Source organism: Mizuhopecten yessoensis, unplaced genomic scaffold, assembly GCF_002113885.1.
Source record: "Mizuhopecten yessoensis strain PY_sf001 unplaced genomic scaffold, ASM211388v2 scaffold3645, whole genome shotgun sequence".
NCBI lineage: Eukaryota > Metazoa > Mollusca > Bivalvia > Pectinida > Pectinidae > Mizuhopecten > Mizuhopecten yessoensis.
Genome location: NW_018405148.1, coordinates 508,910 through 526,743, shown reverse-complemented (window position 1 = coordinate 526,743; position 17,834 = coordinate 508,910). Strand labels below are relative to the sequence as shown.

At 34.6% G+C, this 17,834-nt stretch overlaps 1 protein-coding gene across 1 annotated transcript; it reads right to left on the bottom strand.

The window, feature by feature from the left end:
* Positions 1–239: 239 nt before the first annotated feature.
* On the bottom strand, positions 240–16,938 carry LOC110447897 (succinate--CoA ligase [ADP-forming] subunit beta, mitochondrial-like). The gene is made up of 10 exons (XM_021493875.1): positions 16,835–16,938; positions 14,391–14,562; positions 13,274–13,385; positions 12,677–12,836; positions 9,569–9,739; positions 8,986–9,085; positions 5,622–5,926; positions 4,819–4,939; positions 2,610–2,698; positions 240–1,748 (listed from the first exon to the last, which is right to left on the bottom strand). Exons 1-10 carry the CDS (start codon positions 16,901–16,903, stop codon positions 1,674–1,676), a joined length of 1,374 nt encoding a protein of 457 aa, XP_021349550.1. The 5' UTR covers positions 16,904–16,938; the 3' UTR covers positions 240–1,673.
* Positions 16,939–17,834: the final 896 nt, after the last annotated feature.

Genomic DNA, 17,834 nt, shown 5'->3' with positions numbered 1-17,834 from the left:
TTGTAAACAATTGAAGTTTGACTAATGCTGATATATAATATACTTATCCTAGGCATCGGCCTAGTGCAATTCGACTCCTCTGTGAAAGTTACCATACATCCCCTTAAATATTACGCATATATCACTGAAGATAGAGAAGAAAGTGGGATTTTAATTGTTAGAAAATCACTAATTTGTGTATCAGTGAAATTATGTATATTGACAGATATACCACACGGCAACAAATAAACAAACTAGAATTGAAATTGTTTAAATACTTTTATCTCAATATTCACCAATAGAAGTAAATGTTTCGACTGACATGCTGGTCTACACTGTAGGAGTATGTACATTAACACAGATCTATATTTACACCTACCTTGCATACTGGTTCACACAACACTAACCCTACACACAACAACCTGATCAGCTGTCAATCACAAAATATTGGCAGAGGATAACTGCCAGCTTTTCCTAAAAGATTATTCTCAAGCTATAGTGTTATCAAATTTCAATGATAAAAATGTCAATGGTATCCCCTTTTTTATGAAAATGGGGCATTACTTTTTGCAGCATCAAATATATTTTGGAATTAAAAGAAATACAAAATAAAAAACAAAATTGCTGTAATATATTTTGTAAATGAATCGGGTTAACGTATTGTTGAACTCATAAATTTCATTTTATATTTTATCAAACTTATAATAAGTAAATCAGAAAGAGAAATCTATTTAAAATGGAGCAAATTTGGTTTCTTGAGTCCATTTAATGAGGGTTTTTGGGCATTGGCCTTAAACACACGTACACACATAGAGCATTCATTCAAAAATATCTTCAATTCAAAAAGTGTATTAATATCTTAAGAAATGCATTCTCTGCTAACCATGGGTTCAAATCTGAACATGCAGTAACACTTAAACAGAGTAAAAAACCCTTGGCCAACAAGATGAAGTACAAAATGTACTGGTACAGTACATTTGTACAGATGTTCTCATTTATTTAACAAATAAAATTAATACAAACTTAAAGAAAATACTACAGGTATAAAAAAAAATCATAACAATGAGCACTATTATGGAGCACTCTCATCGCAGCTGTCTGCAGGTTCAGAGGTAGCAGAAGCCTTGACTGAGGATCTTTACATTATGCAGTGACCTTTGACTTTGTGTGGCAGATTGTAGTATGACAAAGATAAAGTTGTAATTCTTTTTGTAATTTTGATCATGAGTAGATTTCCTCTAATTTGTTCCATCTACCTGTGTTACATACAATATTTTTGGTTCTGAATTTCATCCATACCATTGCAACTAGTACATGTATTTCCTAAATGGGAATTAAATGTCATGATAATCTTCTCTCAACATTTAACAGGAAAAAATGTTACTTGGCATTCATAGTTACCAAAGCGATAGGACACATTCTAAATGGACAAAACCTGACTTGTATCTTGTATTTATTAACACAATAATTGTCCTTGACCACATTTCCATCCTGGGAAGATTAAAACCTTCCCTGCAGACTGTATTGTATATTGATACTGTAGCTCTATATCTCCATACAAACAATGGAACAGACAGATTCATCCTTTTCATTATGTTACAAACTTTCACCAACATCTTTACGGCTAAAATTTCCAAAACATCTCATCAACGGGAGCATACCACAGGATTCCATCACAAGTTAGATAAGCCACTTTACAAAGGCAGCTCAAACTTAACATCCACAGCAGCCTCCTTAGCAATGCTGACAATGTAGGACAGCTTCACCACCTGTAAAACAATCAGGCCAGGTCATACAACAGGTTAACCAATCGGATGAGGCCTTACAACATGTCAACCAATCAGATTAGGCCTTAACAACATGTGAACCAATCTGCGGCCTTAAAAGATGTAAAATAATCAGAAGATTTTACTACTGGTAAAGTAGAAAAAAAGAAGAAGATAAAGTCTTCTAACATGTAAACAAATAAGACAAAAGTCTTACAAAAGGGAAATCAATTCAACAAAGTTGTAAAAAAGGTAAACCATTAAGACAGGGTCTTGTGCATCAAAGTCTTATACATCAAACGTAATAAATAAATAAAACAAGCTGGGACTTTATTTAATATGTAACTTCAAAACTCAAACAAAATCTTACAATTGATCAACCATTTCCTATCAAATAGTGTATTTTAAGTCATTTTGTCAATGAGATGTTCATAATTCTGCTAAAAATAAAAACAAAGTGACCATGACCTTTGACCTTTTCACCTTGACCATCAAAATCTAATCAAGTGTAGAACTCTATAAAAGTAATACCATACTATGGTGTAAATATAAACTGAATTTGTTGAAGAGTTTGTCAAATATCTTGAACAGAAGTTTTTTACTTCAAAAGTGGTCAAGAGTGATCTTTGCCTTTGACCCTCTAACCTTGACCGATGACCCCCAAAATGGTGCAAATAGCAATAACCGTAATGTGTTCCGGGCTTCCTGATTTCTTGTACACAAGCTTTACCATGGTACTATTTTTAGATAGACGGGCAGACCAACACATGCACTGACACAGCCATTACTATATTATCCCCTTACTAGGTGGGGGTTATAATAAGATACAAAGTTTCCTCTGATTGACAGGTAAGGACAACCTACCATTTTAGCAGCCTCATCTAAGTTATCACAGGCTATAATCTTTAGGTTGCTGGCAGCTATCAGGGCCTTGGCATCCTCCACACGAGTTCCTGTATCACACAACATAAAACATCTGTCACACCAGGCACTGATACATTATAGCTTAATATGGATTCCATTTGATAAATACTACTCTTAATCGTAGGTTTAAGGTTAATTTGAAAATTTAGCAAACATTCTTTTCAAGAACTTGTAGGTTTAGGGTTTATTTGGAAATTTAGCAAACATTCTCTTCAAGAACTGTCATATATATCACCTTAGTTATTGCAAAGATGTAAAACAACAATTAATGTATCAAATGTTCCTCAAAAATAGTGAAAAATCGTGTACATAGTGTTTCAATTTACATTTGCAGTTAAGTGAATTTTGTAACTATTCTATATAAATACAGTACATCTAAATATTTCAATTAAGTTGTTTATTTCAATAGATATTCACTCTGCTGAATTTGTCCTGACACTTGAGATATGCTTACTGTAAATATCTGACTGAAAGAAATTTTTGGATACTTTTTTGCAAAGTAAACTCTGGATTACTATTTCCTGTTTTACAAAGCCAGTAGAACAATTTTTTCATCATCTACCAATATCCAATATAATACCAATAATAATTATCAAAAGATCAGTTTTTGCCAAATATGCATCAGTGGTTATTGATGCATAATGTAAACTACACTTAAAATAACTCACAAAAATAGTGGAAATATAATTTTTACAAGTTGTATTTCAAACCTGTGACAATTGTTGTCGGGTCTATTGGCCATATCTGACTAATAGAATCTCTCAGCCCCAAGGGGGTAAGATGGGGGAATCTCAACCCGAGGGGGAAGATTCCTAAGTTGCCCAACACAAGGCTTTGCTGAGGATTAAGATTCCCCTATCTCACCCTCATGGGGGTAAATGATACTTTTTCTCTTACCCTGTTCACCCCTTGTGTATCATATGCATAATGTAATGTTAACGTTACAGGCTAAATTCAGGGTTGATGTGACGTTGATGGATTGTTGATGTGACGTCATACCATTGTTATGAATAGGGGAATCCTATGGTGAGATATATAGAATCTCCCACCCCTTTGGGGTGAGATAGGGGAATCTCAAACTATTCATAACAATGGTATGACGTCACATCAACAATACGATGACGTCACATCAACAATCCATCAACATCGCATCAACCCTGAATTTAAGCATCTAACGATATCATTACATTGTGCATATGATACACAATGGGAGAACCGGGTAAGAGAAAAAGAATCTCTCACCCCTTAACCTGAGGGGGAAGATTTTTATGTTGCCAAACACTAGGCTTTTTTGGTGCGAGAGATTCCATAAATCTCACACTGGTAAAAGTGTGGATACACTATCCTGGGTAAGAGATTACACTGTTTTAACATAATGTCAAAAGATAAACCAGAAATCCTCCAAATGAAACCATTAATTTTTGTAACGATGATTGTTTATAATAGTTCTTCAATAAAACCCACTGTGACCATTTGAGCTTTTCCACTGTCAGGTAATCTTCATGTAAAAGTGTTTGTTTTTGGTACGCAGAGATTGTTTATGTTAATTCCATACAATTTGTTCCCATACAATAAACAACAAAATTTTAATTCTAATGAAATTTCAGCTTTTCCAGTACCTTGCTTCCACTTACAACATACAAATGCTAGCTGGGTAAAATAAAACTGTTTTTATTTAAGGATCTCTGTCCCACTGCAGGTAAAACACAAGAGAGCTCCACTGTAGGTTTTCTTACATACAGTTACCTCCCCTTTATTTTCGGTATTTTTAGTATTTATAATTATAACTGAAGTTAAACTAAGCAAGAGGATTACAGCTGATCAGGTAGCTCAGTTGGTTAGAACAACCATATTCTCATCAAAGGTCAAGTGTTCAAATCCTGGTCTGGCGCCATTGCATTTTCACTCTTAGAAAAAATCTGTTGATTTCCTTTTCTTTGTTTTATCTATATCAGTTATTTTGTGAACATCCTGCAAGGTATGGGTTTCATTACAAAAATATTAAATTCAATATCAAATTTTAATATTATCTTATTATCAAAGCTATCATCATGCTTGTATAAATATTCCAATTCATAGTAGAACTTTTGGGCAAAGGTACTGGGATCCTGAAAGTATCTATTAAGTATATTGACTACAGGGTACCTACCTTGTAACCTTACAACTATTGGGATTTTGAGGTTCAGGACGTCTGCGGCAGCAATGACTCCCTGGGCAATAACATCACACCTCATGATTCCTCCGAAAATGTTCACCAGGATAGCATCAACCTGACAAACAAATTCACTACCATCAACACAGTGTGTACAAAGTTACTACAGGGAGGGTAGTGTCACGTATAGGAAGCTACTAGCTATGTTGTTGTAATTATAGAAGGTTTTAGTTTTCAAGAATGTTTTGAAACCTTGTGAAAAATTCCAAAGAAAGACTCTGTATACATATGCTGGGAAAGAGCTTTGTAGAGTCAATCAATCAAAAACTAAAACTGGATATAGCTCATGTAGTGTATCATGAATATTACTGAATAACACCTTAAAATCAGTAACATATGTTAAAGGAAACATTTAAACTGTACTTTAATATTCTTCTTATCTGCCAGCTTTACAAATGTGCGAATGACCCTTAATTAATACATTATTTCATCAATAAAAATTGGAAATATGTTGAATTTTCACTGATACCTTCAAAGATATTTTTCATGATGTTGACATATTAGTTGTGTTTAAACAGCATTTTATTCAATAATCAGGAAATGTTATTATATAACTGTAATTTCAGGGGGATTGGAAAACAAGCTAATACATATTAGTTGACAGAACGCTGAATAACAAACTCAAAAGAGTACTTTGGTTTGATTTATAAAGAGGTACCATACTAAATATTTATATAAAGAGGTACCATACTAAAAAAGAATCAATTTCATTAACCATATCATGCAGCATCTGTTCTTACGTTGGGGTCGGAGGTTATCAAACGAAAGGCCTCTGTCACTTGTTTAGATGTTGCACCTCCTCCAACGTCAAGGAAATTGGCAGGATTTCCTCCATGGAGTTTGATGATGTCCATGGTTGCCATGGCAAGACCTGCTCCATTTACAAGACAACCGATGCTGCCATCTAACCCAATATAGTTGAGGTTAGCCTCAGCCGCAGTCGCCTCACGTTTGTCCTCCTGTGCCCAATCCCGCAGTTTAAATATCTTCTCTTGTCGAAATTCTGCATTGTCGTCAAAGTTCAGCTTACAGTCCATACAATAAACTGCAATACAACACATAATAAACGATCACAACTTCTTAGTATCCTTCTGTTACAGGTAGATTTACACTGAAACAAAAGCTCAACATCGTGATTGTGGAACAACTTCAAAATACAAACACCACAAAATCTCACATCTGTATGGTTAACAAGAGGCACATTGCCGCACAGCTGGTGGGCAAGCATTGAGTGTCTAACTATTAAATTTCATCAGACTTTAAGGGGGAGATACAGTGCAATTTGTGTAGACTTCAAGTCTTAGAATTATCAATAACACTGACCATATAAATAAATTTTAGTTTAAACAATATTTTATTTCATCACTTGCACACTACATTACAATACAGTACAGATACAACGAGGATCCAAAAACAAGCTATAAGCTTATATTAATTCCTCTCCTCTAGTACAGTTGCAATAATTTACATGGACATTTACACACATCATTGATGAGACGGACAAAACATCTTTTATATAATGGAAAAATAGTAGTTATACATTATTTGATTGGTAGTAAAAGACATTGACAACGAGCTGTTACTTAGTAAAAAATAAAATTAAAATTGGTTGATAAAGATTCCTAGGGAATCGCATGTAAATAATTACCTTAGTGGTGTAAAGGAAAATTAATTTAGATATGCAATAGCCATTAAAATCTGCTGCTGTTGACGATAAAGTTCTGCATGGAAATGAATATTTCTGCATTTTTCCTATTATTTAGTGTGGGATCACCCCATAAAAGAACGTCTACATTATCATGAATATTGTATTTTAAGATTATATCAGATAAGTACTGCTGTCTGTTACGAGAATAATTAACACAAGTAAATACAAACCGAAAGTTGTCCTCTATCAGAAAGCCACAAACACATCAAGGTAAGTCAGAAAGGTTTTTGTGGAATAAATGTTGGTTTAATGAGTTACCTTTGAGTCAGAGTCTAGCATGGAGTATTTGACCTTTGCGACTACCAGTATAAAAATAGTTTGGTGCATGTCTGATACTGTTATTATCAAGATGTGTTTTTAGTACCTTAACTGATGAATTTTCTCTAGTATTTAGCGGTAGATCATTCCAGAGGCGAATTGAAGAAGTTAAAAAAGATTCATTATATAAGTTTGTTCGTTTTTGTACTGTCTGATGTAAGTCAGATCTACTTGTATGTATGATTGTCGGAAATTCTTCAAGGGACTAGAGAAGATAGATAGTTCGGCGATATTTTGTTGACCATTTTATGATACATGTACTGTATTAATTTGTGTTTTTTACAACAATCTGCTGATTTTTTCCATTTGGTGTCTCTGTATAGAAGTTCTATATTAGATAATTTGGTACCCCCTGTAACGATTCTGGCTGCCTCTAGTTGCACACTTTCTAATTTCTCACTTAGATAATTTGGTATATTGTCCTAGACTATGTCAGCGTATTCCAGAATTGGTCTAATAAATGGTAAATACATTATTTGTAATGAATTTCTATCAAGTTTGAATTTCAATTTTCTTAATACATTTAGACGTTTTGAAGCAGATTCTATCATATGATTTATATGAACATGCCATGAAAGATTTGATGAAAACCAAACACCAAGATGTTTGTGACTAGACACTTCAGAAATAACACTATTATTTAAGTAAAGATCACCATAGTCAGGTTTCAAAACTTTACGACTAATAAGTAAACTTTAGTTTTTGTTTGGATTAAAAGCTACCAGCCATTTATCAGCCCATTCTTGAATAGTATTAACATCATTATTTAACATATTTCTAGCCACCTTGGGATCGCCCACTATTATGTAAAGAGATGTATCGTCTGCAAAAAGATTAACTTTACATCTTAGATTAACAATAATATTGTTTATGTAAACAAGAAATAATAAAGGCCCAAGAATGGATCCCTGCGGAACACCTGCCGTAATAAATTTTTGAGATCTGAAAACTTCCCGCCCAAAACTACCCTTTGCTTTCTGTTTTCCAGATATCTTTCAAACCATTTGATAATTATATCCGATAAACCCGCTAATTTCAGCTTGTATATCAACCCTTCATGCCAAACTCTGTTGAAGGCTTTACTTATATCACAGAAGACTACACGAATTTCTTTACCAGAATCTAAAGCTTTCCCAATATCATTTGTAATATAAAGTACTTGATTTACAGCAGAGTCACCGAGAGTAAAACTGGACTGGTGTTCTGTAAAAAATGTTTTTTCTCTGAGAAAATTGTACACATATTTTTTTTTAAAATTTCCATTAGCTTACTGACAATACTTATGAGAGAAATGGGTCTGTAATTAGACACAATAATTTTGTCACCTTTTTTAAAAACGGGTGTCACATTAGCAATTTTCTAACTGTCTGGATAAATACTATCATTTATAGACTTATTGAAAATACAACAAAGTGGCTCACATAATTTATCTTTCCCTTCTTTTAAAAGTTTACCATGTATTAAGTCAGGACCGGTTGCCATTGATACACCAAGAACACCGATTACATCGCTGACATCTTGTGGTGTTATATTGAGTGTGTCTAGATGTGGGAGAGGAAATGCATTTTCTGAAGGAAGTGTAGCTGGTGAACTATTTATAGTGGACTGTTCGGAGTAGTAGGTGTTAAATGCTTCAGCTTTACATTGATCATTGTTAATAACCACGTCATTACATAATAAATGAGGGATAGAAGATTTCTTTGAAAACCCAGTTAACTTATTAGAAATAAATTTTGACCACACATGGCTGCAGAAGTCTTGTGAACATATCTAGTTACACAGACATTACACTGAAAGGGCCACTAAATGCTCCCTTTTAATAAAAATAACTGGCTTCCAACTTAACCCCCTACATATTTTATTGCCTTTTTTACATACCAATTCCATTGCTATGTAAAAAAGGCAATAAAATATGTTTAAAACCATAACAAGAGGCCCATGGGCCTTAACGGTNACAACAAGATTTACAATAAATGCCCTTAATATCACTTAGTTTTCTAGTACACATGCTCTTTCTTACGGCCTATAGTTCTCCCTTAACTCTAAAGGAACATGGTTACCTCCTTAGTTTAGCTTACCGTTGCCACTGGCATCCTCTGACATTGGATTAATCTCTACCAGTGTGGAGTCGTACTTGAGAAAGATATCATTGTACAGCTTTACAATAATGTCTGCTGCCTAGAATATAAAAGGTCAACAGATTAACTACAGATACAAGATTTTATTTTACCTTATACATTATCAAATTTCTACATCATAATACTGAGAAATCTGAAAACATCTTTTGAGTTACAATCCATGATGGGTATAGCATGCATGCTTAAATTATATACATCAAAAAGGTCTAGTGTACTGTACAGCGCTTTAAATTCGCAAACCCGGCTTCGTCCGCTAGTGACCTCACTCGAAAGAAAATCAAGTGTATTTTTACATGGACTGCCTAGTTGTTCCATGATAATCTAACTTGAGTTCATTTAAGCTTGCATAACAGCGTGGGGTTATAAATATTTTCAACATGTTGTGATGAGGTCCGTAAAAGTGGTTAACTTTTTCATTAATTCCGCTGCCGTTTAGATTCGCAGTTATTAGTCAAAGTGTAAATACAGCGAAATTAAAACCCCCGCGAAATATAACGGCTATACAGTATTTAGTTTACTCTACCTGATCTACACAGTTGGGACTGAAGCCCATAGACACTGCAAGATTGACAGCTAACTCTCTTGTAAGGCCTGTGAAAATGTCCACTGGTTGTTTCAGAATAGCAGTTGGATTTTCTTTTGCTACATCCTCGATGTTCATACCTCCCTGAGAACTCCCCACTAATACAGGGCCCTGCCAACAAAAATTTAAAACAAATTTCAAACACTCTTTATTATACTGTTGAAAACATTTTTTGGAAATGTTTTATAGAAAAAAGAAAAATATTTCATATCTTCTCGATGAAATATACGATAACACAAACGAACAGTTTGATTTATTCTTTCAGGTGAATGCTAATCCACAATAATAATAGTCATAACCTATTGGATAACAAACGGGGAAAAATGATTTATGTTTATTCTTTGAAATTTTCCTTGGGAAATAGTAATTTTATGTTCTTTTTCAAGTATGTCATGATAATCGTTTTTTAAATGTGGATGAGCCCTATTACTTAGACATCATTGGTTCTCAGTTAATGCTGTTGAGTTCAAAAGGACAAGCATAATAACAGGGCACAAATAACTTTTCCCCTGAAAAATCACTAGAAGATAGACAGTATGTTCACTCCTAATTCAACATTTTAAGCAGATATCTGTATTACATAATGAAAATTCAGAACTTACAGCAAAAGACCTCTCCATGGCAATGGCGAAGTAGAACTCCCTCCTTGAGTACAGTCTCTCCGACAACATGACGGTGTCACATTTCCTGCCAAGAGGTGCCTGTTTTGTGATCAGGTTGTACCCTAACATTTGTTCTGAAATTGTCTTGGCTTCCTCGTTTCTGACAAAACACAAAACTTGATTATTTGCCTTATTGTTCCTGACAGCCATAAGAAAATGTAAGAAAAATGGGTGTGGGGTCGGAGTCATATTTATAACATCTCTGTTTTATCAAAGTTAAAATGTATCATATTGATCAGGTTGACAAAAAAAGTTGGAGTTTAGAATATAAAGATTGTATTCAGACTGTATATGAATATATACAAACTGCTAGCACTTTTCACTTTTGATCATGCACCATGTTTAATATTTTAAAATTCTGTTGCACATTGTATAATTGAACTGAATATGCAATAGATTAGTCCATGTAAACTAAAAACAGTTAACATCGGGATATTTATACATGAACAAGTATAGTGAAAACAACAACTTCAAACACATAACCATCGTATATATTTATCCAATGTATATGGTGTTTAAATAGTTCAAACTCACGAGAAACAAATCTTGACACCTCCCTGGAGCCCACTGGTAAAGTGGCCCTTGCCTCGTCCCCCACTTAGCACTTGTGCCTTGACGACAACATCTGGAGCCCCTGTAGCCTTGACTGAAAATCAATCAGAAATTAAGACAGTTCAATGACTTTAAGCAGTAAAATATATCAATCATAATAACTACTACCAGAGTTTGGAATACCTTAACACATCAGCTGTAAAGAGACTTCTGCACACACATTTCAAGGGATGATTTTTCAAAAACTGAGCAAAAGAGCAAAATCATACTTGGGTATTCTGATAAAAAATACTGGTAATACTACTTTTTTAAAACACAAATCGACATCTTAAGACTTGTATGATTATTTTTATTTTTACAAAACACAGCAAGACATCACAGCAGTTGCTGCAATTGTTAGATCACAGTGCAATTTATGACTAAAATCTGGTAAGAATTCCCATTTATTACAGATATTTCACTGGCTATATTCATGAAAAAAATAAGAGGAATGGTATTAGTAATGAGGTTAATATGAAACATACTGAAATTAACTGCCTACTTTGTGTTGGATGCCAGCAACTTGAAAGCCCTGAACAATATGGTGAAATAGATATCCAGGCAGTCCTTAATAATGACCTTTACAGAAAATGAAAATGTTGGGAAGTAGAAAGACCTAAGAATAAGTTACTTTGTAAAAAAATCTTGTATAAGTGGCGTTAATATAATCCAAATGCTACTTACAAGAGGAAATCATCAAATTGAATTGAAACTGTTACTGATTGCAACGTACATGATCAGAACCAAGACATCTTTTTACCATTCCATAAAACATTCAACACAGGCTAGACTGGTCCCTGTCTCTAGAATGTTGAACTATTTAGAAAAAAAATAGCTCCATCAATTTTGATCACTTGGATGTCTGATCCTAAGTTTAATATCAATCACAGGGTTAAGCTAGTAGTAAAATGAAACTGGGAAATTCTTCATTAAAACTTTGGGACTGGTAGCCTGTCTAAACACAGGCAGATAATCTTCTCTTTACTCTTGAAGGCCATATAAATAAAATAAAAAATGAAAAAGAGGTAATTTCAAGAAAACCATGATATTGCTTGCTTACTAAGGTCCGTAGCCATTTCCTGCACATCTGCTGGATTCCCACATACTCTGTACTTGGGTATGGGGATGTCTGCATCCTTCAAAAGGCCAAAACTGAGATACTCATGGATGGAAAGGTTCCTCTGCTGCTGCTGTGGTTTACATGATGATGTGGGAGAAAAAGCAGCCAGAACCTGTGAAAGAAATATTTCATCAAAATCACATCTCTTTTTTCCAATAAGCAATCATTGATGTGATATCTTGATATCAAGCCAGAGTTTAATGAGACAGATTTCCCATTTGTATAGGAAAATATCTTACAGTAGCCATAAAATTAAAGTTGTCAATAGGCATTATGAGCTACAAACAATGCAGCTACCTTATACCCTCTTATCCTATACAAAAAGGTCAACTAGAACTGCACAACTTCCTAGTTCCATTGGCACTCATGTGTTCAAGGAAATTTCCACATTAAATAGCAGTATTTCAGAAAAAAAGTATAAATGGATATCAAAAAAATGGATGTAGNGTTTTTTTCAGGTATGTCATGATAATCGTTTTTTAAATGTGGATGAGCCCTATTACTTAGACATCATTGGTTCTCAGTTAATGCTGTTGAGTTCAAAAGGACAAGCATAATAACAGGGCACAAATAACTTTTCCCCTGAAAAATCACTAGAAGATAGACAGTATGTTCACTCCTAATTCAACATTTTAAGCAGATATCTGTATTACATAATGAAAATTCAGAACTTACAGCAAAAGACCTCTCCATGGCAATGGCGAAGTAGAACTCCCTCCTTGAGTACAGTCTCTCCGACAACATGACGGTGTCACATTTCCTGCCAAGAGGTGCCTGTTTTGTGATCAGGTTGTACCCTAACATTTGTTCTGAAATTGTCTTGGCTTCCTCGTTTCTGACAAAACACAAAACTTGATTATTTGCCTTATTGTTCCTGACAGCCATAAGAAAATGTAAGAAAAATGGGTGTGGGGTCGGAGTCATATTTATAACATCTCTGTTTTATCAAAGTTAAAATGTATCATATTGATCAGGTTGACAAAAAAAGTTGGAGTTTAGAATATAAAGATTGTATTCAGACTGTATATGAATATATACAAACTGCTAGCACTTTTCACTTTTGATCATGCACCATGTTTAATATTTTAAAATTCTGTTGCACATTGTATAATTGAACTGAATATGCAATAGATTAGTCCATGTAAACTAAAAACAGTTCTTTACATCGGGATATTTATACATGAACAAGTATAGTGAAAACAACAACTTCAAACACATAACCATCGTATATATTTATCCAATGTATATGGTGTTTAAATAGTTCAAACTCACGAGAAACAAATCTTGACACCTCCCTGGAGCCCACTGGTAAAGTGGCCCTTGCCTCGTCCCCCACTTAGCACTTGTGCCTTGACGACAACATCTGGAGCCCCTGTAGCCTTGACTGAAAATCAATCAGAAATTAAGACAGTTCAATGACTTTAAGCAGTAAAATATATCAATCATAATAACTACTACCAGAGTTTGGAATACCTTAACACATCAGCTGTAAAGAGACTTCTGCACACACATTTCAAGGGATGATTTTTCAAAAACTGAGCAAAAGAGCAAAATCATACTTGGGTATTCTGATAAAAAATACTGGTAATACTACTTTTTTAAAACACAAATCGACATCTTAAGACTTGTATGATTATTTTTATTTTTACAAAACACAGCAAGACATCACAGCAGTTGCTGCAATTGTTAGATCACAGTGCAATTTATGACTAAAATCTGGTAAGAATTCCCATTTATTACAGATATTTCACTGGCTATATTCATGAAAAAAATAAGAGGAATGGTATTAGTAATGAGGTTAATATGAAACATACTGAAATTAACTGCCTACTTTGTGTTGGATGCCAGCAACTTGAAAGCCCTGAACAATATGGTGAAATAGATATCCAGGCAGTCCTTAATAATGACCTTTACAGAAAATGAAAATGTTGGGAAGTAGAAAGACCTAAGAATAAGTTACTTTGTAAAAAAATCTTGTATAAGTGGCGTTAATATAATCCAAATGCTACTTACAAGAGGAAATCATCAAATTGAATTGAAACTGTTACTGATTGCAACGTACATGATCAGAACCAAGACATCTTTTTACCATTCCATAAAACATTCAACACAGGCTAGACTGGTCCCTGTCTCTAGAATGTTGAACTATTTAGAAAAAAAATAGCTCCATCAATTTTGATCACTTGGATGTCTGATCCTAAGTTTAATATCAATCACAGGGTTAAGCTAGTAGTAAAATGAAACTGGGAAATTCTTCATAAAAACTTTGGGACTGGTAGCCTGTCTAAACACAGGCAGATAATCTTCTCTTTACTCTTGAAGGCCATATAAATAAAATAAAAAATGAAAAAGAGGTAATTTCAAGAAAACCATGATATTGCTTGCTTACTAAGGTCCGTAGCCATTTCCTGCACATCTGCTGGATTCCCACATACTCTGTACTTGGGTATGGGGATGTCTGCATCCTTCAAAAGGCCAAAACTGAGATACTCATGGATGGAAAGGTTCCTCTGCTGCTGCTGTGGTTTACATGATGATGTGGGAGAAAAAGCAGCCAGAACCTGTGAAAGAAATATTTCATCAAAATCACATCTCTTTTTTCCAATAAGCAATCATTGATGTGATATCTTGATATCAAGCCAGAGTTTAATGAGACAGATTTCCCATTTGTATAGGAAAATATCTTACAGTAGCCATAAAATTAAAGTTGTCAATAGGCATTATGAGCTACAAACAATGCAGCTACCTTATACCCTCTTATCCTATACAAAAAGGTCAACTAGAACTGCACAACTTCCTAGTTCCATTGGCACTCATGTGTTCAAGGAAATTTCCACATTAAATAGCAGTATTTCAGAAAAAAAGTATAAATGGATATCAAAAAAATGGATGTAGCTCAAAACAACGACATGTGATAAAAGATAACAAAAAAACTGTGGATACATAATTTGACTGTGACAGAGTTTGGTTGTATTCGTTCATATTAACTTTCAGTCCAAACTGTTGTGGGGAAGAAAAAATGGCACCTGATATTGATTTTGTAAGAGGGATCTTAGAATAAATTCATTATTGGAAAGTTCGTGAACATGAATGCGTAGCAAAACTTGACTAGGTTGACTGTTGGCAACCAGGTAGCTCAATTGGTAGAGCATTTGTCTAGAGTTCAGAGGGTCCCTGGTTTGAACATTTTTCTTCCTCGAGTCCTTTTACAAAATTGGTGAGCTTGTTGCCAACCCTTGTTTCAAGCAATGAGTGAATGCTTAGCAAGGGGATATCTGAACCCGAGTGTACGGGAAAGAAGACTCACGTAAAGGAAGGATCCAGGTAGCTTTGCCCTAAATCCTGTTTGCACTACGGGTTGTTTTGCCCTAAATCTTGTTTGCCCAAAGTTGTTTTGCCCTTATAAAATTATATATTTTAAAGTTTCGAATAACATTTGAAATATTTTTTATTATCAAAAAAGCTAACTATTTCTCATGTTTCATCACAGAACTGGATCTTAGTCAGTGGTTTTCACAAGCAAATGTCTTGTCGAAAGAATTCCATGCTACATTGTTTGTGCAGATCTGGACAACCATGTACAAATCTAACAAGTCTTATAACAAATAAAAGATTAGGGAGATCTAGAAAAAATCAAATAAGACTATATTAACCAAAAGCAACTAAAAAGGACTTCAGAATTTCACCCTAAAAATTAACAAGAGGCCCATGGGCCTTAACGGTCACCTGAGTCTACAGTATTTATTTTTGTTGTTGAAATATGTACCAATTTGAGTAAAAAAATAGTATAATGTTAACTTAACTTTGTCAGGACCATGAGCTGATCATTCCTATACCAATTTTAAGTGAGATCGGCCTATTAGAACTTAGTAGCAAAATAGCGGCCATGGCAGCCAAATTGTATTTCTGATTGACCCGAAAAATAACAACACTTTGTCAGGACCATGAGGCGATCATTCCTACCAACTTTCAGTTCAATCGGCCCAGCAGAACTTGACTTTAAGTTTGAAATGTAAAATGTTAACGGACGACGGACGACGACGGACGAAAACGGATAGCAATAGGTCACTTGAGCTAAAGCTCAGGTGACCTAAAAACTTAGTGCGATACGACCCAGGGTGAACAGTATTTAGGGCGAAACGACTTGATACCAAAAGGAGTGAGGAATGTAATGGAACTGGACTGGGTGGATCGTCAGTGACCAGGTAGCTCTATTAGTAGAACAGCTGTCTAGAGTTTGGAAGGTCCCGTTTTCGAAACCCAGTCTGGCCTTTGCATTTCTCTTTCTCCTGTTTAATCTGGTTACTCTTGCTCAGAGCACATGTCGGTCTTTCAATATGGCAATAGTGTGCTAACAATTTTGTGAACTATGCAGGTTTCTAATGTTTGAATGTTAAACAGATGTCACGGTATATGTCTGTTGGTGGCATGGCGATGCACCGTCTCCATCCCATGGACGTATAATTATTTATATGGATCTCAAACTGTGTTTTTATCTTCAAAAGACGTTCACAACGACATCTGTCATTTGAGAAATGTAAATCTTTGTTTCTTAAACGAAATTGAGTATCATGGAACTATCTACAACACCAATACGCTAATCAAATAAAAAAACATCATATAAGTAAAGATATAGCATGAAAATAGAAATCTGACAGAAAATCCATTTTGTAAACAAATCAAGGACTCTTGATCATTCGGGAAGGACACACTATTTCAAGAGCATGGAAGGTGTTTTTTTCACTTTCTTTTGCGGAAGCCAACTGCCATATGAAACATGTGTCTTCTAAATTGTTTTTAAGCCATGCAAAAACTTATTTTGTGGCGCTTTACCCTGTGAGTAGTCTGTAAGTTAACTTTTTCTGCTATCCGTCCACCGGTCCGAAATAGAGCGGACGCCATATTCGAATATGACGTCACTTCCTCCGTATCAGACTAAGTCCAAAAATGGAGCGAAATCCGGAAAAAATAAGAGCAAACATTCCATCCCGGATTGTCGGCTAATGAGGCGTTAAAATAAAATATTGTTGATCATAGTCATAAACAAATAAAATATCGCTAGGCCCATATCAAATAACAACTGTCAGTACCTGGATAAATTTACCCAGAGACAATAATATATGCAATATATACTGTGACGTCTCCGATCCATGATTTACCTAACATAAGTTTATCATGATCCAGGAATTCTCATCCGAGGGGCGGGAAAACGATAGTAGTAACTGCCGAATTTGTTTAAATGATCTTTATACAAGCAATAGACAGATTAAGTCCGTGCATTGCCATACAAAATATAGTAGGGAGAGGGGCAATATTCAAAATGCATACATGAATTATATATAGCTTCTCCACCTTGTATGATTTATGTGATGAGTTGATAATGATTGAGTGTACAGAAAAATAAAAATAATTGGCATTGCATGGTCAGCTTTCAATATAAATTTATTTTTCCCATATGCTTACAAATGTATATAGAAATTATCAGATTGTAAATATGTATTTTCTAATTTAAAGAAGTTGCACCAATCATTTTTCACGACAAGATGACAGGATCTGAGCTTTTCTCATCTTTTTATTTCTACATCTTATTATAAGCATCAAAAGCTGCTCAATGTTTTGAAGTGTGTGTTGGGGAGAACCATGATTATTCTGAATTCACCATGATATCAGAGACGTATATATCACATATACGTCTCTGATGATATGATATGTATCCGACGCACACAAGACACGTAGTTCAGCGCTCTTACTATTGATCATAGCACATATTACAATAAGTAACTGAAGTATACGCATGCAGTGGACAATGCACATGGAAATAATCAATAATTGA